The sequence below is a fragment of the Haliotis rubra genome, unplaced genomic scaffold (assembly GCF_003918875.1).
Source record: "Haliotis rubra isolate DU_JTF1 unplaced genomic scaffold, ASM391887v1 Scf483, whole genome shotgun sequence".
Lineage (NCBI taxonomy): Eukaryota > Metazoa > Mollusca > Gastropoda > Lepetellida > Haliotidae > Haliotis > Haliotis rubra.
In genome coordinates, this window is record NW_025767172.1 from 821,179 (window position 1) to 843,644 (window position 22,466).

General features: G+C 40.6%; 2 protein-coding genes across 2 annotated transcripts in view; both read right to left on the reverse strand.

Moving 5' to 3' along the window:
• LOC124291134 overlaps positions 1-12,174 on the reverse strand; it is a 118,041-nt gene extending 105,867 nt beyond the window's left edge. Inside the window, exon 1 of the mRNA XM_046728045.1 lies at positions 12,066-12,174. The gene's annotated coding sequence lies outside the window, so the exon portion shown is untranslated. The remainder of the gene's footprint in view (positions 1-12,065) is intronic.
• Positions 12,175-17,964: 5,790 nt separating this feature from the next.
• LOC124291156 (acid-sensing ion channel 4-A-like) lies at positions 17,965-19,954 on the reverse strand. The gene is made up of 3 exons (XM_046728081.1): positions 19,862-19,954; positions 19,080-19,171; positions 17,965-18,411 (listed from the first exon to the last, which is right to left on the reverse strand). Exons 1-3 carry the CDS (start codon positions 19,915-19,917, stop codon positions 18,263-18,265), a joined length of 297 nt encoding a protein of 98 aa, XP_046584037.1. The 5' UTR covers positions 19,918-19,954; the 3' UTR covers positions 17,965-18,262.
• Between the last annotated feature and the right edge of the window lie 2,512 nt (positions 19,955-22,466).

The window sequence follows — 22,466 nt, forward strand, 5'->3', positions numbered from 1 at the left end:
TGTGAATACAACAATCCCCCTTTACTTTAACTCAATGCTCATTGCTAATGTGAAGACAACACCCCGGGCCCTAACTCAATGCTAATGTGAAGACGACAAACCCCCTTTAACTCAGAGCAAATGTGAAGACAACAATCCCCTTTAACTCAATGCTAATGTGAAGACAACAGTCCCCATTCAACTCAATGCTAATGTGAAGACAATCCCCCTTTAACTCAGTGCTAATGTGAAGACCATCCCCCTTTAACTCAATGCTAATGCAAAGTCAACAATTCCCCTTTAACTCAATGCTCATGTGAACAGAACACCCCCTCCCCTTTAACTCAATGCTAATGTGAAGAGAACACCCCCTCCCCTTTAACTCAATGCTAATGTGAAGACAATCCCCCTTTAACTCAATGCTAATGTGAAGACAACAATCCCCCTTTAACTCAGAGCAAATGTGAAGACAACAATCCCCCTTTAACTCAGAGCAAATGTGAAGACAACAATCCCCCTTTAACTCAATGCTAATGTGAAGACAACAGTCCCCATTCAACTCAATGCTAATGTGAAGACAATCCCCCTTTAACTCAATGCTAATGTGAAGACAACAATCCCCCTTTAACTCAGAGCAAATGTGAAGACAACAATCCCCCTTTAACTCAGAGCAAATGTGAAGACAACAATCCCCCTTTAACTCAATGCTAATGTGAAGACGACAATCCCCCTTTAACTCAGAGCAAATGTGAAGACAACAATCCCCCTTTAACTCAATGCTAATGTGAAGACAACAGTCCCCATTCAACTCAATGCTAATATGAAGACAATCCCCCTTTAACTCAATGCTAATGTGAAGACAACAATCCCCCTTTAACTCAGAGCAAATGTGAAGACAACAATTCCCCTTTAACTCAATGCTAATGTGAAGAGAACACCCCCTCCCCTTTAACTCAATGCTAATGTGAAGAGAACACCCCCTCCCCTTTAACTCAATGCTAATGTGAAGACAACAGTCCCCATTCAACTCAGTGCTAATGTGAAGACCATCCCCCTTTAACTCAATGCTAATGTGAAGACAACAATTCCCCTTTAACTCAATGCTAATGTGAAGAGAACACCCCCCCCTTTAACTCAATGCTAATGTGAAGAGAACACCCCCTCCCCTTTAACTCAATGCTAATGTGAAGAGAACACCCCCTCCCCTTTAACTCAATGCTAATGTGAAGACAATCCCCCTTTAACTCAGTGCTAATGTGAAGACAATCCCCCTTTAACTCAATGCTAATGTGAAGACAACAATCCCCCTTTAACTCAGAGCAAATGTGAAGACAACAATCCCCCTTTAACTCAGAGCAAATGTGAAGACAACAATCCCCCTTTAACTCAATGCTAATGTGAAGACGACAATCCCCCTTTAACTCAGAGCAAATGTGAAGACAACAATCCCCCTTTAACTCAATGCTAATGTGAAGACAACAGTCCCCATTCAACTCAATGCTAATGTGAAGACAATCCCCCTTTAACTCAATGCTAATGTGAAGACAACAATCCCCCTTTAACTCAGAGCAAATGTGAAGACAACAATTCCCCTTTAACTCAATGCTAATGTGAAGAGAACACCTCCTCCCCTTTAACTCAATGCTAATGTGAAGAGAACACCCCCTCCCCTTTAACTCAATGCTAATGTGAAGACAACAGTCCCCATTCAACTCAGTGCTAATGTGAAGACCATCCCCCTTTAACTCAATGCTAATGTGAAGACAATTCCCCTTTAACTCAATGCTAATGTGAAGAGAACACCCCCTCCCCTTTAACTCAATGCTAATGTGAAGAGAACACCCCCTCCTCTTTAACTCAATGCTAATGTGAAGAGAACACCCCCTCCCCTTTAACTCAATGCTAATGTGAAGACAATCCCCCTTTAACTCAGTGCTAATGTGAAGACAATCCCCCTTTAACTCAATGCTAATGTGAAGACAACAGTCCCCTTTAACTAGATACAGACATAGTATTCCCCTTCACGGTACAAGCTGGCCCATCTATATACCTCAATAGTCAATCGGATGAGCATACACACAAGCTTACAGGAACCATTCAATGCTACCTCGGCACCAAGTCTGACAAGTTCCATCCAACACAACCATGACAATAAGTGCAAACCAGGTCTTGACGATGTTCTATTTATATCCAGCTGTATATCTACCTGACAATACACCTGACTCCATACACAACAACATCAGCAACGATGCAGAACAACAGGACCTCCTACCTGGCGCTCCACGATCGACCACCATCATGTTAGACTGACATTGTGCCAAATCCACGCCAGCCGAGATACAGCCAAAGTCAAGGCACACTGCCCCTTTATAACAAAACCTTGCTCTCTTTACCAATAGATCAATGGGAGACGTGCATGTTGCTCATTAACCACCATGATGCTGACGATGCCGGCAACGCAGGGGAACACAAATTGATTCAAGATTGACGGATCTATCCATTCATGGGCTTTGTGGGTCATACAAATCCGCCAATCAACAGACAGAAATACGAAACCATGTAAGGCGTGCTCCTCCAGTAGTAAATGAATAAATAATTGTCAGTGAATGAAGTTTGCACCATTAACAGCGAGAAACATATCTGCCCCGATGATTGAACCAAGTGATGTGATATTGAGAGTGAGCGTGTGAGTCAAGTTTGGCACCATATGGTGGTAGAGAGTCTAAGTGAGCATGTTATACTAGCCCTTGATATCAAACCTGGACCACACGAACCAAAGATTCGAAACCAGAACAATGATCCTCGGCACCAACAGCCAGGTCACAGAGTCTTCCAATCCTGTTCCCTTTGGTCAAAGTAGAGTGGTACAGCCACAATAGAAGCACAATACACTAAAACTATATTGTCTTTTGTACTGCTTAATTGATGTGTATATAAACTGCTGAAATGAAGTTAGGAGCACCTGATTTAGTCAGATTTTGGGGTTATTTCAAATCATGACAGACTAACTACAGAAATGCGAAAAGAATATTTCATGAATTCTTTCAGACTACCATCTAGTATCTGAAATGAACATATTTTACAGCAAAAAACAGTTCCTATATTCATAAAATATATTGAAAAGGAGCCAAGAGACTATCTTTACTTCCTGACAGTGCAGTCTTGTATGGGCTATGGTGGTTTGATGCGGTCTGGGATCGAACCCGCGACCTTCCGCACTCCGGGCGGACGCTCTAACCACTACACCACGGAGGCAGTCTGTATGGGCTGTAGTGGTGGATTGTTTCAGAGTATATTCTACATCATAGTAATAGCATAGTAATCGACATCATAGCAGAATTTCTGTATGGTCACCACTAAGGTCTGCTAGGGCCTCAACATCATTTACAGTGAACCATTTATCAACACGTTACTGAAGCTGATCACCCAATCTTTTCTTATGACAAACCTAGGATACTGAAGACCAATTCTACCCTGGAATCCCAAAAGTTAGTAAAATGGAAGTTGGACAACTGATAGCCTGGACCACAGACTTTGTATAAGCTTCCGATAAGTGTAAATTGGCACAGCTCCCACGACCGAAAGCTATTAATACACAATGCCATTTAGAAAGTGGTCAAAAGTAATACATGTTGTTTACTGAGGAAGTGTAATCACAAACAGAACATGTGCGACATAACCAATTTCTAACTTTCATTTTTGTGATATTGAGAGGGTTAGATGGCTGACTTTGTGAGTGAGTTAGTGAGTATGGTGAATAGTGAATATTTCAGCAACATCACAGCAGGGGACACCATATATGGGCTTCACACATTGCACCCATGTGGGGAATCAAACCCATTCCCTCGGTAGGATGAGTGAACACTTTAACCGCTAGGGTACTCCACCACCTCAGCTGACTTTGTGTGCTGCTGTTTAGGTGCCTGCAGCTGACTCAGAGGGTGTGGGTTCAAATCCCGGATGGGACTCAACCCAACAGCAGTACTAGAATCAGAACTTTACTGAAAAAGTGTGATCCCAATTACACCATGTCACATTTCTATAAAATTATTAATCTCTGTCTGAAGTCCACTCTGCTGAATCCACTCAGCTGAACATATTTCTATTCGCATTTTTATACAGTTAAGACAGATTGCTTGTTTCAGTCAATCATCAATCTAAAAAGTATACCATATTTTCAGCTCTTGCTTTCTGTTACAATCCTGGATGTTTAAGAGCAACATGATGATGTCAGTCTCTGACGTGTTCAATAACAACCCACAACATGATGATGCCAGTCTCTGACGTGTTCAATAACAACCCACAACATGATGATGTCAGTCTCTGACGTGTTCAATAACAACCCACAACATGATGATGTCAGTCTCTGACGTGTTCAATAACAACCCACAACATGATGATGCCAGTCTCTGACGTGTTCAATAACAACCCACAACATGATGATGTCAGTCTCTGACGTGTTCAATAACAACCCGACATGATGATGCCAGTCTCTGACGTGTTCAATAACAACCCACAACATGATGATGTCAGTCTCTGACGTGTTCGATAACCCACAACATGATGATGTCAGTCTCTGACGTGTTCAATAACAACCCCAACACATGATGTCAGTCTCTGACGTGTTCGATAACAACCCACAACATGATGATGTCAGTCTCTGACATGTTCGATAACAACCCACAACATGATGTCAGTCTCTGACGTGTTCAATAACAACCCACAACATGATGATGTCAGTCTCTGACATGTTCAATAACAACCCACAACATGATGTCAGTCTCTGACGTGTTCGATAACAACCCACAACATGATGATGTCAGTCTCTGACATGTTCGATAACAACCCACAGCATGATGATGTCAGTCTCTGACGTGTTCAATAACAACCCACAACATGATGATGTCAGTCTCTGACGTGTTCAATAACAACCCACAACATGATGATGTCAGTCTCTGACATGTTCAATAACAACCCACAACATGATGATGTCAGTCTCTGACGTGTTCAATAACAACCCACAACATGATGATGTCAGTCTCTGACGTGTTCAATACCAACCCACAACATGAGGCGATACAAGAAACTGGGGATAACAAATTTGCATTGATTATTAATGTCTCTTTTTATTCTGAGACACTTGGAAAATTCATTTTCATCTTATTTTAATATTTGGGAAATGATGAAAAAGTAATCAAATTTAATTTTTCTGGTTATTTGGGCATAGTGAGTGAGTGAGTGAGTTTAGTTGTACGTCGCACTCAGCAATATTCCAGCTGTATGGCGGCAGTCTGTAAATAATCCAGTCGGGACCAGACAATCAAGTGATCAACAGCATGAGCATCAATCTGCGCAATTGGGAACCGATGACATGTGTCAACCAAGTCAGCGAGCCTGACCTCCTGATCCCGTTAGTCGCCTCTTACGACAAGCATAGTCGACTTTCGTGGCAAGCATGGGTTGCTGAAGACCTATTCTACCCCAGATCCCAAGTTCTGTAATGCTGAGGGTGTTATCATGATGAACTTTCTTCGAAACGTTCAGACAGTAAACGGAGCATGTTACGCTGTTCTTAGGCTATTACAGAATGAAATTTGTACTACTTGGGAATCTTCATGGGTCTTTGGGCATAGGATGGTCAAACACAACTGTCTTTGTATGGATACGAAACTCATGTTATGTGTTATACGATAGCCTCGAGGATAAAAACACTTTTTATTATAATTTTATGTTTTCATTGTGTTTAAGTAAACACTGCAGCAATGTCTGAGTGTAGTGGTTGAAAACATCGTTAGATTGTGCTCCAACACATTGTTACACCTTCAAGAAAGGTTGATCATCAGTTCTTTTTCATTACTAATAACATACCCAGTTTCGTCCTGCACATACACAAAGTGACACACTTATTTTGAAGTATGAAACTGAAAACCATGAAAGAAGTAATGCAGTGATACACTTCTTCAACAATTGTCAACCCATGGATACGGACGTCGTTGAAGCATCATAGCACATACGGATCAACTGGGGAATATTGGGCAGCGTAGAAAACTCCTATTGCCCAACCATACAAGAAGTGCTGTTTCGTCCCGGTAAACTTTCGAAACATGCATACCCGATGAGCTTGCTATATTTTTGTTTTACTTAAAGGTCACATGCAACGTAAAACACAACTTTGCAGATTCTGATACCTTTCGGTATGGACTTACCGAAACAAATCGTCAAAAATGCAAATTCAACTTATAAAGTTGAAAAATAACGCAATGAAAAAAAACGCGCGAAATCGGAGTTCAAACGTTTCACTAATTTTCCCCCGACTTTTCGGGGGAAAACTGGTTTCAACAGCTGGGCTGCGCTCATAGCACGTGCGCAGTGAAATAGGTTCCCGCAGCTTGGAAGCGGGTTGTCCGGTGAATACTCAGTGAAGGCTTTGGTGTGAGCTATTTTTCTAATGTTTTGTTGATATCTCACAGGCGCGAGCTTTTTATATGTTATGACAGTAAATTAACTGTTTATATAATTTCATTTGTCTGTTTCACCACACGTTCTTCTTACCGAGTCACTTTCTCAGTTCGATACTTGAAAGCAATGTCATTATTTAGCGTTGACAGATATTGTGATATAGATATGCATGTCGTTGTCACCGACAAAACTCAATGTCTTGTTTTATTGACACCTGTGTGTCTGCCTGCCTGTCTGCTAATGACAATATTCAATACACAGCTGCTATCACTGACCACATGCAATTTGAACTTAACACCAATCAGGCTATACACCATAAACAAAATGCATTGATTTATGGCCCGAGTTCGGTCTCTGTCACATTATGTAATTACACAGGCAGGCAGGTGTGATACTTGAACACATGACATGTTATGATGTCTGTTGATTGTAAAATGTTATACACAAAAAAATGAGCATGTATTTACAAAACCCAACATCTCTATATATACACACACAATGAGCCGTGAGGGCATATGCAAATGAACCAGCTGTTACACTTAAGTGCACACCCACCCGCTCTGACTGGGTTCGGTATCCCGGCTGCTTCGTTTCTTGGGAAGTAAACCCAAGTACACAATATTGCACTTTTGATTTGCGATTGTACGCTTATAATTTTCTTTATATGTTTTTTCATAACCAGCAATGTATATTATATGTCATGAATAAGTGATAATTGTGTTTTAATTATGTTTGATTTTTTGGTTGCATGTGACCTTTAACAAAAAAAAAAGGGATGTTAAACTATATCATGAGTTAATAATGAATTAGAAATAATTATTAATAATATTAGTAGAAATTAGCAATAATCATAGTTAAAATTAGTAATAATTAGTAATATCATTACATATAGATCTACAATGCATAATAATGAGTATGACAATTATCAGTTTTATAAACTTAGCTTCTAAACCCATTAATAATTGGTTTAATATGTTCCCTGCATTAACTCACAGTATTCAAGATAGAAAAGTCTTGCCTGTAATTCTGACTATGATGTTGCTATTTGATTAATGCAATGAGAGTTTCTTCAATTCATGTATTAAACCTCATCTTAGTTACCAATATGGTGACACTGTCATGATTTATCCAGTCCAGTGTCGAAAACTGTGGACTGGCAACTTTTGGCCATTGCCTGTCCAGACGTCTGGTTAGAATGTACTGAATTCTAAACACTGTATTTGGGTGGACCAACTCAAGTGTATTGCAACTTCAGCCTTGTTCCCCAACACCTGAACTGTCAGTGAAGGTCTTAATGCTAAGACTGCTTTGTGAAGGGTGACGATGTACTTGTGACTGCATAACTTGAAGTAATGTTTTTTCTATTGCTTAAAGGACTGCCATGTATTTCCCGTATACAGAGAATCTCACCCAAGTGTCTACTGATAACAATTATATCAACACGAGTTGATATAGTTACAAATATCCAAGGCTTGCCCAGGATATTTTGATTTTATCAACAAGTGTTGATATATTTGATATGAGAAGACACGAGGGTGAGATTCTATTTATCATCAAAAATCACTCTTCATTAGTTTTCAATGGATAATGTATATCTCTGAACACAGTACTGCCATTAGACTTGCAGTGCAGCGATGTCATAGCATTGTGATGTCATCAAGTTTATGATGTCATCAGGTTCTTGACATCATAGCATTGAGAGTCATGTAATCTGTCAGGACATTGTACAAAATCTACTGTCAACACAGTATCACCTTGGAGATATTGTTTGATCTCATACAAGCAATATCTCCAGTGCAACACAGTTTTGGATGATGAATCTGTATACTCAATAAGCTTTTTCCTGACACTACATATTGCAATATTTTTCTGTTATATATTTGGTTAAATGATAATAAATTTCATTGCTTTTGTATCAGACAACCTAAAATCTACTCAGACACATTCATTCACAAAAGATGCCACAAAATTGATTGCCAAGTACTCTGAGACGAGAAAGTATTTATTCTCTAAAGAAGTATTTACGACTACAATATGGAGGTGACAGACCATTCTGATTTGGACATCGATGCAAACATGATAGGAAACTTGGAGGTTAGTAAACACTATGAATGAACGCTACAAGTGAAAGGGTTAGTAAACACTATGAATGAATGCTACTACTGAAAGGGTTAGTAAGCACTATGAATGAATGCTACTACTGAAAGGGTTAGTAAGCACAATAAATGCTAGCTATTGATCTCATCAGTAGAAATCAGTCAGCCTCCTTATCTCTATCTCCGCTATTGTTAGTTGGAGAACTCAGAGCTGTCTAATCCCAAGCAGATGTTTGGCTGGCTTGTTTAGAAATACTTTGTACTAAGTACTGGAGCTGTCCCCAGAAGCTTCACACACAGCTGTAGTGATGATGATGATGATGATGGTGATGGTGATGATGGGCGGCGGTGATGATGATGATGATGATGATGGTGATGGTGATGATAATTTTATTATTTTATTATTTTTATTTTTTATTATTGGATATTTATATAGCGCACATATCCACGCAACTAGTACATGCTCAAGGCGCTGGTATTTGTTCCCTTGATCATTGGATGTCAATCTCAACGGCACATCATATTACCAATCTCAACTCCCTGGGGAGTATACAACTCTTGCTGCCACTAGGCGCACCGAGTTATTGTGGCTTTCTCATCCTAACGAGATACCCATTCACAGCTGGGTGGACTGGGACACATATTCACAGCACTTTGTCCAAGTTTACTGCACGTTGCTGTACCAGCAACTAGGTGTTTGCACGTATTCATGTGGCCACCATCTGGTCATATACCAACGGATTCGTGGGTTCTTTTAAGTGCACAGGGTTGTGTACTGTAGTCTAGGGGTTGTGACAACCCGGAAAGAGTCTGCACACAAAGTTGACTCCAAGGTTTTCACACCCGGTCACAGGTGGGCTCGATCCCGGTACCTCATCATGATGATGATGATTCTGCTGCTGATGATAAGGGATAATAAATTCTGTCACTGTTCAAATTCATACACGGCATGAAAGAATCAGAATAAATTATGTCGCAAGCGGCGGCGACAGAAACCTGTGTTTGTTGGGAGAGGCAATTAACAGGATCGGGTGGTCAGGCTTGCTGACTTAGTTGACACATCATCGTATCCCAATTGCGTAGATCAATGTTCTTGATCACTGGATTGTCTGGTCTAGACTCGATTATTAAGACCGCCACCATATAACTGGGAAATTGCTGATTGCGGCGTCACTCACTCACTCACAGAATACATACATATAAATGTGTGAGTTGCACAGACTCAAAATTCTCACTCGGATGGCAAGGTGGGCTTGAAGCCGGGACAGTTTCAAATTACACCAGCTAAATAATGAGAAAGTTCATTTTTCCTCAAAATGATTTTACAGAAGTATCACGAGAGTAAACCCCAATTACAAATAATTAATTTGATCTACTGATATTACTCATATTTTTTTTTAATTCTATGGTTCAATCGATCTACGGATCAGGGTCATCATTTCTTCTATCTTTAATCAACTAAGAGGTGTGCTTAAACAGTATACTGTTAATCAGATAAGGTTCCCAGCAAGTCATTTAGGAATTATTAGGACAACTGAATGTTTGCTAGCTAGGGAAAGCCACAATTCACACACTGCATTTACAGCATGTTTAATTGTACATTACACTGGCTGGATATGAATTTTACAAAAATGGTTCAGCAGTTTTAACAATTTATGTTTCTAAATCATATGAGAATTCTTGGAGCTGTCTAGAGATGAACTATTTAGAACATTAATGCAAACTTTAAATGACATTTATTTTCGCATTTGCAAAGATAACAAGGGGAATCTTTTATTGCCAGGCAGATGGTTTCACTATGTTGCAAGTCTGTAACATTTTAGTCTCATTCTGTTACATCTACAGAAGCTAAAATATGTCATTAAAATGTAACCAAATGTTTCAAGCTGGCACAAGGTAATACAACTAAACTTCAGTGTTTTTAATGCAATGAACCACACAGCATGGCCAACCAACAGTAACGGTTATTGTACTATGGAATAAATTGTTTACATTATTTATATCAGAAACTATATTCAGGAAAACAATTTACTTCACAAGAGTGAGTGTGAATGTTTTACCTAACATGTTGTTTGTTTGTTGTTTAACGTCGCACTCAGCAATATTCCAGCTATATGGTGGCAGTCTGTAAATAATTGAGTCTGGACCAGACTATCCAGTGATTGACATCAAAACAAAGTAATAGGGATACCATGACATACATTAACCAGGTCAGTGAGACTGGCCAGTCTGTTGTTTAACGTCGCACTAAGCAATATTCCAGCTATATGGTGGCAGTCTGTAAATAATTGAGTCTGGACCAGACTATCCAGTGATTGACATCAAAACAACATAATAGGGATACCATGACATACATTAACCAGGTCAGTGAGACTGGCCAGTCTGTTGTTTAACGTCGCACTAAGCAATATTCCAGCTATATGGTGGCAGTCTGTAAATAATTGAGTCTGGACCAGACTATCCAGTGATTGACATCAAAACAACATAATAGGGATACCATGACATACATTAACCAGGTCAGTGAGACTGGCCAGTCTGACCATCGAGTTAGTTGCTGGTTATGACATGTATGGTTTGCTGATGATCAATTCTAACCTTGATCTTCATAGGTACATAACATGAAAACCTGTGAAGATCCGTGTTGGAATTGGTCTTCAGAAACCTGTGTTTGTTGTAAGAGGTAATTAACGAGATCAGGTGGTCAGGCTCGCTGACTTTGTTGACACGTGTCCTCATATCCCAATTGTTTAGATCAATACTCTTGAAGTTTATCACTGGATTGTCTGATCCAGACTCGAATATTTACAGGCCACCACCATATAGCTTGAATATTGCTGAGTGCTGCTTTAACAACAAACACACAAAAGAAACATTATAAAAACAATAACTTATGGAAAAGCAATATTCCAATAAGATCATGATGGAAGAATCTCAATCGTGTTTATATTTTCTGTTATAGGATATGTGGCCTGTCTTAGAATTAACAGGCAGTAGGCAATGTTGGGCGAACTCGTTTCAGGTAACCTGAGAGCTACTTTGCCTTTCAGATGCCACAAACTTGCTAGGCTGCACATATTCCAGTTAAAACCTTCATGATGTTGTATAGGTATATATAAATACATTATTCATAGTAAACAGCAACCACAAGATTAATAATTCATTAATCATCTTATAAGACTGCCAAGCTTCGTTTACACTGGCATGCTACAGGTATGTAAGTTATTTTGGTCAAACGTTTTCACAGCTACAGATTCTATATTGTCAGCGGAGATTTCACGAATAGAACCATTGTCAAATCTAACACAAGATATAATCATCATTTAAAACTGTCAAAACAAACATCGATCGTTCGATAAACAACGACATACCTCAGTGAATACATGCACGGTGTTTAGTGCAAGGCAATCGAAATCGACATTATCTATTCAAGTAGCGGGTTGTCATGGCCCAAACAACCTTGATGGGGGAAAAGCCATGGAACTTGGAATCAGTCAAGAAGCGACTGTAATCAACTACAGGTGTGAATGTTACCTGTCAGGCTCACGCGCTGTGTATTTGCAGCTAACAAAACCCTGCCAACACGAATCTGATCCACTGCAGGTAGTTCGTTCTCACCCAGCCTTCTCTCACACGGGTGGACGGTTCGTCACGCTCTGTGATTAAGGGGAGACAACTATGCAAGGCTCCAAATCTTCGAAGGGTATTGGCACTCACACATCTAAATCCTTCCCAGGATTATAAGATTATGAACATATTTTACGCTGTGCGTAGGGATTATACAGTACACTATGTAATTTCAAATAATACAGATTTTGTGGATGAAATTTGTATTCACGAATAAAAGTCAGCTTTCGTGATTTCATTTGGTTGTAAAAATGCGAATGATGATATAATTTCTGTAAAATAGCGCCATCTTAAAGTTATTTTTATAAATGTTTCGGTAAATCTTCCCTCACCTGGAAAGGTTAGCAAAAGAAGTCCAATTACAAAAAAAACAAACAATTCGTAGTGTCGAGTTCGAGCATATTTTTTCTCTCGGGTAAGTTGTAGCATTTATTTTATAAAATTCAGAGAACTGTAGAATTCCAAGAGATGTCTGCTCTTTGACAGCCAATCTGGTGTTGGAACGTCGCCTCACAAACATCTTGAGACGCCAGCTTTATGAGCATGAAACAAAACAGTATAATGCCCAATAACAATGAACATTAATGTTTTGTTTGTTTGTTTAACGCAGCACTCAGCAATATTCCAGCTGTATATCACGACAGTCTGTAAATAATCCAATCTAGACCAGACAATTCAGTGATCAACAGCATGATCATCGATCTGCGAGCTTGGGAACCGATGACATGTGTCAACCAAGTCAGCGAGCCTGACCACCCGATCCCGTTAGTCGCCTCTTACGAGAAGCATGGGTTGCTGAAGACCAATTCTAACCCGGATCTTCACGGGTCAGTAACAGTTTGAATTGCCCTTCAAATTATAACACGTTTAAATTTTTTATTATTCACCCCATCTACAATAACCTTCGCTCCCATACCTCAACATAGACACAAAGTAGACTTAGCGCTAAGGTTGTTTCGTACAACGGCACCCAATTCTACAATCCACGCTTGTAAGAGGCGACTGGCGGGACCGGATGTTCAGCCCCGGGGACTTGGTTGATATACGTCATGGGATCCCAATTGCGAAAATCGATGCTCATGCTGTTGATATTAATGGATATAATCCCTTGAATTGATGTCCAAATGGGTAATATAAGACACGAGTGTCTGGAAATCCAGGTTAATGTCTTGTCGTCACGTTCTCCTAATAGTTACACACCTATTTATGTATTGAATATTTAGTCCTCTGTTAATCATACATCATCGGGTACACGAGGACGAGTCGGGTTTAGCTGGACTCCAGTCCATTTTCAAGGACTCGAGGACTCGAAAAGGGGAGATAACTCGAATTATTGACGTTGACAGACTGTCTGCCATGTGCTAAGCATGAGCGGCCGTTAGAAGTACGATGAAAAAAACACTTGTCAAGTAAACATCCAAATACTGATTCTGACCAATGGGAAATGTTAGTCACATAACGATATGAAGTCGGAATGAAGTAAGTAGTCACTTGTGTGATCGGAACACATGTCATGCAAGTTACGCTATTGTTTGCTTGAAACGTATGAATTTCGAGTACTCGTGTCCGAGTCGAGTCTCACCCCTCGAGTACTCGAGTCCAAGAAAATGGACTCGTTGAAGCCCTAGTTAATCAATACGACATGATTACAGTCTGTTCAGACACGAGTTAATCATCAATATTCATTACGTAAAGCATCCATTTCCGCACCAGTTTGGTCGATATGGTAACATAAATACAACGACTAGTCGCTCACTGTTCTTTTTATCGCGGATTAAAGATAATAATTTTCATAAGGAGAGTTCCTAAAACATTTTGACAAAATGTCTCTCCGCGTCATGCATTTTCCAAAAAGCTGTTACAGTACAAGTACACTGCACATGCTGCATTAAAGAGCATAGATGTCCATACCTTGCTTAAGGCCAAGGGTAATTAATCGACCCGTGAAGATCAGGGTTATAATTGATCTTCAGTAACCCATGCTTGTCGTAAGAGGCGACTTACGGGATCGGGTGGTCAGGCTCGCTGACTTGTTTGACACATGTCATCGGTTCCCAATTGCGTAGATCGATGTTCATGCTGTTGACCACTAGATTGTCTGGTCATGACTCGATTATTTACAGACCGCCGCCATATAGGTAGAATATTGTTGAGTGCGGCGTACAACTAAACTCACTCACTCACTCCAATGGTAATCGTGGCACTTGTCCGAGTTTAAGCAGAATCTCCCTTTTTACATTAAAAGATATATTTACTGAAGTCTGCCTCACAGGCCCTGAACCATATTCCATTCAACCCAGTCCATTCTTGCAGGCAAAATATCTAAATGAAGCAAGTCTGGATGTTCGTCAGATTCCGGACCTGAATCTCTCTGGGTTTCAGGTAAGGGGCGGTGGTGTAGCCTAGTGGTTAATGCGTCCGCTCGTCAAGCCGAAGACCCGGGTTCGATTCCCCGCATGGGTACAATGTGTGAAGTCCATTTCTGGTGTCCCCCCAGCCGTGATATTGCTTGAATATTGCTAAAAAGCCATACTCACTCACCCATTTCAGTTAAAATGAAATTCTCTGTTAAATATCAAAACCATATACTTTTCAAGACTAAGTGTGTAATTACCTTCACCTCTAATAATGGCCGGGGGCGGTGGGGTAGCCTAGTGGTTAAAGCGTTGGCTCGTCACGCCGAGGACCCGGGTTCGAATCCCCACATGGGTACAATGTGTGAAGCCCATTTCTGGTGTCCCCAGCCGTGATGTTGCTGGAATATTGCTAAAAGCGGCGTAAAACCAAAACTCAGTCAGTCAGTCTAATAAGGGCGGATACAGCTTTTTTAGAAAGGAGGGTAGGGGTTGGGGTGCACACTCTTGAGAAAGTGGGGTTGCACACTTCATTTTCACTTGAGTTTCAATGGTCATTTAATAAACTTTCAGGACAAAAAGGAGGGGTGTGCACCCCTGCACCCCAGGAACTGAAGAGGAGTTTTCTCGCCGCGACTCAGTGTGTCTTTGGGCCTCGGGATCCTGTTGTCGACCTCTCTGTAGACTCGCTTGCGACTTGGAGGAGCAGCCCCAAAGTCGAGTTGTCTCAGCTTGGCTCTGTCAGCCATCTCGATCCTCCGAATTACTTCCTCAAAGCGAAATATGTTGGGGTGGCGGTGTGGAAGGGATCTGTTCATCCGACCGTGAAAACCTTCCAAGTTGTTGTTGGTCCAAACTAATACATATACTGGTATTATTAATTACTGTTTTATCCTAACCTATTTCAAGGATATGATTCGTTGCTTTTATGTCATTCATATAAATTACTACTCGAGTTATAATTTGATTTCAGAGAGTATTTAGCTGTGTATATGCCTTATCAAGATCGCAGTGGACCTGTTGTTCTTATGTGCAGAAGGTGATACTAAAATGTCGAATTGGGAGGGAGTAAACGAAAAATAACAACCGAAAAGAGCTGTGATACTTTTTTTGGGATGAAACAAAATATTTGTTCAGTATGGTGTCCCGTTATGCTAATTTTTTTACGAATGTATACCAATTTCGGCTTTTTTTATTGTGTTTAACAAATGCGGAAACATACCATTTTACTTTAATAATTGATGTTCTCGTATAACTATGAATCACAAATGTGCTTGAGCATGTACAAGGACTACAGACCCGTGAAGATCCGGGTTAGAATTGCTCTTCAGTAGTGAGTGAGTGAGTTTAGTTTTTGTAGCAAGCATTGGTTGCTGAAGACCTATTCTACCCCGGATCTTCACGGGTGTGCTCTTCAGTAACCCATGCTTGTCCTAAGAGGCGAGTAACGGGATCGGGTGGTCAGGCTCACTGACTTGGTTGACACATGTCATCGCACCCCAATTGCGTAGAATGATGCTTATGATGTTGATCTTTGGATTGTCTGGTCCAGCGGGATTATATGCAGACCGCCGCCATATAGCTGGAATATTGCTGAGTGCGGCGTTAAACAACAAAGAAATAAACAAAGACTATTACCGTGTGACATTTTTACATCATTGCGATGCATGAATATTCCTGCTTCTTGAAACATTGAGTATTATCTGTTTAAGAGTTTTCGAGTTAGATTGCAATTCATCGGTCCGCTTTTGAGGCAAACGCACTATTTTTATGCTTTGTGAACACACGATTATGCGGGTAAGTAAGTGAGTATGCATGGTTTTGCTCCACTTTTAGCAATATTCCAGTAATATGACGACAGGGAACACCAGGCATGGGCTTCACATATTGTACCCAGGTGGGCATTCGAACCCGGGTCTTCGGCGTGACGGGCGAACGCTTTAACCACTAGGCTACCGCACCGCCCCTATGCGGATGAATACCCAGCATAAAATGCCACAGTTAAACGTCGTTGCTTTTCTACTGTTTATCCCATATGTTGCATAACATTTTGTTTGTTTATTGCATAACATTTTATTCCTATTTCCAGCTGTTGGTACTGAGAAAATATGATCATCTCAAAACCCTTCAACCCACCATGCTGGTATCCCACGTTTTAATATGAAACCCCCAGTGTTTGAAAAGGAGGAAATGTTGAAAAGGATTAGTTGAATTATCGCTTAACCATGTTGAATCGTCCGTCTCAACAGCGTTATTCACTGTGAAGTGAGTGAGTTTAGCTTTACGCCGCTTTTAGCAATATTCCAGCAATATCACGGCGTGGGACACCAGAAATGGGCTTCACACATTGTACCCAGGGTGGGACTCGAACCAGGGCCTTCGGCGTGACGAGCGAACGCTTTAACCACTAGGCTACCCCACCGCCCTATTCACTGTGGGTGTTTACAACATTTGTAAATATCAATGCTATACTACCCATCAAAAGTTAAGACTCACTAGTGTAAATGTAGCCACTTACTTCAGGCAACTGTTCTAAACTAAATTCTTCAAAATATGCCATACTGTTTAAAGGTAATGTTTACATATGAACTGATGTATTGTAAAACAAATTCGAATTCGTAACGTTGAAAAGATTATTGTCATGAGTTCAATAAATGATTAAAATCAGTGAAAATTGGCGAATTCTTAACAAAACTTTACACCAAAACGCAGATGTTTACATGCACGATATTTGCACATGCTTTTCAGCAATTTGATGCATGATCCTCGTGCAATTCATCTGCATAAGGTTTGCAGTTGGTTCCCCCAAGTTAGTGGAGAAATCAATCTTCAATGTAACCATACATATATACATAACATATAGCGAGTGTTTTAAGTGAATCTAAACTATTGAAAGGAAGTATTTATAGTAAGGAAGAAAGCAGCTGGAATTCTTTATTCACCATTAATTTAAAAGGAAAATTAAAGCACATTGGAAGTAATAGTTATCTCCCCAATGCAGCATTATATAAATCCCTAGCACTGTCGTGGTTGTCCTGAGAAACAACTATACTGAGGTGAGGTGAGGTGAAATTCGATTTAACGTCGTGCTTGAGAATATTTCGCTCAAATGACGACGTGCATGCGCGTGTGTGTGTATGTGCGGCTGCTTGTACTAGCCCAGTACTTAAGCTGGTTTTATAGTGCTAGCCCACTGAGATACCATGCCGCAGTGAAGCATGAATACCCCACTCAGACACTTTATACTGACTCCGAGCCGACCAGTCTTTGTTGTACCCATTAATGCCGAGCGCCAGGCAGGGACCAACAAGTACCATATTTTAACGTCTTTTGGTATGACGCGGTCGGGGATCGAACCCGCGACCTTCCGCTCTCCGGGCGGACGCTCTAACCACTACACCACGGAAGCGGTCACTATACTGACGTAATTAAAAAAGAGTACACACCTGTTATGTTTGGGGACTTTAATCACTTTTCAAACACAACGTAAATATTTTGAAAAGCGTTTTGCAAGTCACAATCTTTGTGTACATCATGGATCGGTTAGTAAGGCTCGGTGGCTTGGCTGGCAATGTGCCCGGATGGGAGAAGGTGTTCACAATATCGACCACAGGTTTACCTTACCAGTCTCAATTTCCAACATTCTGAAAATTATCTATCATGAACATTGCTGTAACATGAAACGATAAATAATGAAAAGTAATAAAACCATGTTTACCAAGCCAGAGTAGTTTCCCCTGACGGCTGATGCTAGTGTTTACTATTTACCGCAACGTGTTTGCGCCTTTCAGTGATTTCAAAGGCAACAATAATTACTGTCCGTATAACCACTTCAATCAGCTCAGTGAGGGTGAGGAGGCTAGCACCGAGGAAGAACCCCATCTGTCCTCCTAGCTTGCCTGAAATACAACAAAAGTTTGTTGGTTTTTGACAGATAATCTTGTGTTGTTTGTTGTTTATCGGCGGTCTGTAAACAATCAAGTCGGGACCAGACAATCCAGTGACCAACAGCATGAGCATCGATCTGCGCAATTGGGATACGATGACATGTGTCAACCAAGTCAGCGAGCCTGACCACCCGATCCCGTTAGTCGCCTCTTAGGACAAGCATGGGTTGCTGAAGATCTTCACGGGTATAATAGATACATACTCTGAATAATAGTGACAGGCAAGGTTTATGTAACCACACACGCACACGCACATGTAGACTGCTCCACGTCGACCCTCCCTTCAAGCATCATTTCAATAGGGAGAGTTATCGCCCCTCGCAACAAAAAGGTCGCCCATTCATATATAAATTCGTCACTGGAAAAGTTATATATTACCAATGTCGCTTTTAAGTACACCGAGGGGCGGCGGGGTAGCCTTATGGTTAAAGCGTTCGCGCGTCACGCCGAAGACCCGGGTTCGATTCACCACCTGGGTACAATGTGTGAAGCCCATTTTCTAGTGTCCCCCGCCGTAATATTGCTGGAATATTGCTAAAAGCGGCGTAAAACTAAACTCACTCATTCACTTTAAGTACACCGAAACATTGCTTTTAAGCCACGTTATAATCGGGACATACCGAATATGTCGCTGGGTGTTATTTCCGGCACGTGCTCCACGTGGTACTGGATCATTCCGTCAAACATCACCCTCACTTCTACGTAGTCATCTCTGAAATATATCACACGTACTTGAATGAATGCTGTTACACACCGCACTTCATCTAACAGCCTTGTCGAGACATCTAAATTACGAACTGACTTAACGCAGAAATTCCATTTTTGGAGGTTAAACACAAAAATCATTTTATTCATCCATTACAAATAAATAGAATTATTTTTGACTATTAAAGCTAAAAACGCCATACAACAATCCAAATTCCGGGGCATCGTTCACAGCAAGAACGCATCCCGAGGCGCCGCCCACGATAATATCTGCAAGTCAACAAACCGTACTCAACTTGTGTTTTTTTCGGTTTAGGGGACCATGCAGGCAAAACCATTGCTTCCTTAGGTTTGTGGGGCGCTGGGGTATCCTAGTGGCTAGTGCATTCGCCCGTCACGCAGAAGACCCGGGTTCGATTTCAATAGTGGATACAATGTGTGAAGACCACTTCTGGTGTCCCCCGCCGTGAAATTGCTGGAATATTGCTAAAAGCGGCGTAGAAATATACTCACTCACTCACTCTTTGGGTTTGTCATTCAATACCAGCAAAAATGGTGAACATCCGAGACTGGCATCATTTGAGGTTTCATCCCACAAAGTTACTGCCAAGCCGTCATATAACTGAAATACTGTTAAAAGCGGCGTAAGTTTCAACCGTACTCACTCACTCAGTCTGCGAGAGTAAAGTTCAATAACCTGATTTGTTGGTAGGATTCAGCATGACCGTTCCTGAGCAAGGACTCCGATATCATGTGACTGGGAAAGGCGGCGAGAGAGGTTCTCAAGTCATACTTGACAAAATGACAGGGCTGAGGACACTGGCACGCTGACCCGTTCTGGAGGTACGCCAGTTTCAACGTCTTAACTGGGAACACGATGCAAGGAAAATATAACTTGGGTCCGGGGTCCGGATCCACAAAGCGTTCTTAATAATACGACCTATCGTAACACTATACTTTATCATAGGCTTACGAATGGCATAGAGCTAAGAACGTTTTAGGGATCGGGCCCCGATCCACAAAACATTCGTAACCCTATGATAAACTTAAGAGTTACGACAGGTCGTAACGTTACGAACGCCTAGTGGATCGAGACCCTGGACAATGGGCTTATTGTCGTGTCGTAACTGTAGATTATTCTATGCCAAAATAGCCTCAGATTTGGTACATGTAGTTTAAGACGTAACACTATAAGAGGTATGCTTGAACGGGTATACAGGGATTGCGCCTATTTCGTACAGAAAAGAGGTAATATTCGTGACACACTCGTGTTATTCCGGGACAAGCCGAACACCGACTCGAGCCACTCTGGAACATAAGTCCGTTTGCTGCAAAATCGTACCGATGACATGGCAAAAAATATACATTCAAAAGCAACACATCGTCTTGAATGTCACGAACAAACAAAACCGTCACTATAATTTCAGACATTGGCATGAAGAAGAGGGAAAATTGTTTAACAAACGATCATGCAAATTTTGGCGTTTTAGTTACTCTTGTAACAAAGGGGTATTATGCAACGTATGTAGAACAGTCCATCATTTGCACGTGAAAATCACACGTGTCTTCCCAACCGTCTACTGCCTTCTCTGCAATAAAAACCTGTCAAAAGAAATGCCGACAATATTGATAAGTTGAGACCGAAGCTTCATATTGGAAAAATCATGCAACGGTCCGTCAAATTGTTATTTCAGTCGACATTGACAGTGACAATGAAAATATTTCCGACTAGAATTTATGAGACTATCCCTGTGTTTGGCGATACCGTTGAGATGTTTTGTTTCTTTTGCCCAGTTGTTACAACTATTCCCTTGAAATGAATGAATAAATGAATGAATGAATGAATGAATGAATAACAGCGTGTGTCTTAATTTATTTTCGAGTTTGGTCTTCTCATGGCCTCGGGGGTGGCGGGGTAGCCTACTGGTTAAGGCGTTCACTCCTCACGCCGAAGACCCGGGTTCGATTCCCCACATGGGTACAATGTGTGGAGCTCATTTCTTGTGTCCTCCGCCGTAATATTGCTGGAATATTGCTAAAACCATACTCTCTCACTCACTCTCATGGCCTTATTCATAATCCACCAAATAATGTAATGAGACTCATACCAGTTTGATTACATGTAATAATGTAGTGAGACATGTAAGGCTTTTAAAATTATGGACCTACCGGTTTCATGCCAAAAGCAGTAGTGAGCTTCCTCTCTTGAACAGATTCTCACGTTAACTGGATCTGGAGAAAACCATGATGAGTTACTAAACAATATGCCAGGCTGGCTTCCTATACCGTTTGATCCAGTGAGTGAGTAGATGAGAAGGTAGGGGCGGGGTGGTGGCGGAGAGCAATATAACAGCTGATTTACATAGATTTATAGAATAACTAAGTGATCAAGAGAAGGGAATCTGGATAGTTTTATAGAATAACTAAGTGATGAAGAGAAGGGAATCTGGATAGTTTTATAGAATAACTAAGTGATGAAGAGAAGGGAATCTGGACAGTTTTATAGAATAACTAAGTGATGAAGAGAAGGGAATCTGGATAGTTTTATAGAATAACTAAGTGATGAAGAGAAGGGAATCTGGATAGTTTTATAGAATAACTAAGTGATGAAGAGAAGGGAATCCGGACAGTTTTATAGAATAACTAAGTGATGAAGAGAAGGGAATCTGGATAGTTTTATAGAATAACTAAGTGATGAAGAGAAGGGAATCCGGATAGTTTTATAGAATAACTAAGTGATCAAGAGAAGGGAATCTGGATAGTTTTATAGAATAACTAAGTGATAAAGAGAAGGGAATCTGGATAGTTTTATAGAATAACTAAATGATCAAGAGAAGGGAATCTGGATAGTTTTATAGAATAACTAAGCGCTCAAGAGAAGGGAATCTGGATAGTTTTATAGAATAACTAAGTGATGAAGAGAAGGGAATCTGGATAGTTTTATAGAATAACTAAGTGATGAAGAGAAGGGAATCTGGATAGTTTTATAGAATAACTAAGTGATGAAGAGAAGGGAATCTGGATAGTTTTATAGAATAACTAAGTGATGAAGAGAAGGGAATCTGGATAGTTTTATAGAATAACTAAGTGATGAAGAGAAGGGAATCTGGATAGTTTTATAGAATAACTAAGTGATGAAGAGAAGGGAATCTGGATAGTTTTATAGAATAACTAAGTGATCAAGAGAAGGGAATCTGGATAGTTTTATAGAATAACTAAGTGATGAAGAGAAGGGAATCTGGATAGTTTTATAGAATAACTAAGTGATCAAGAGAAGGGAATCTGGACAGTTTTATAGAATA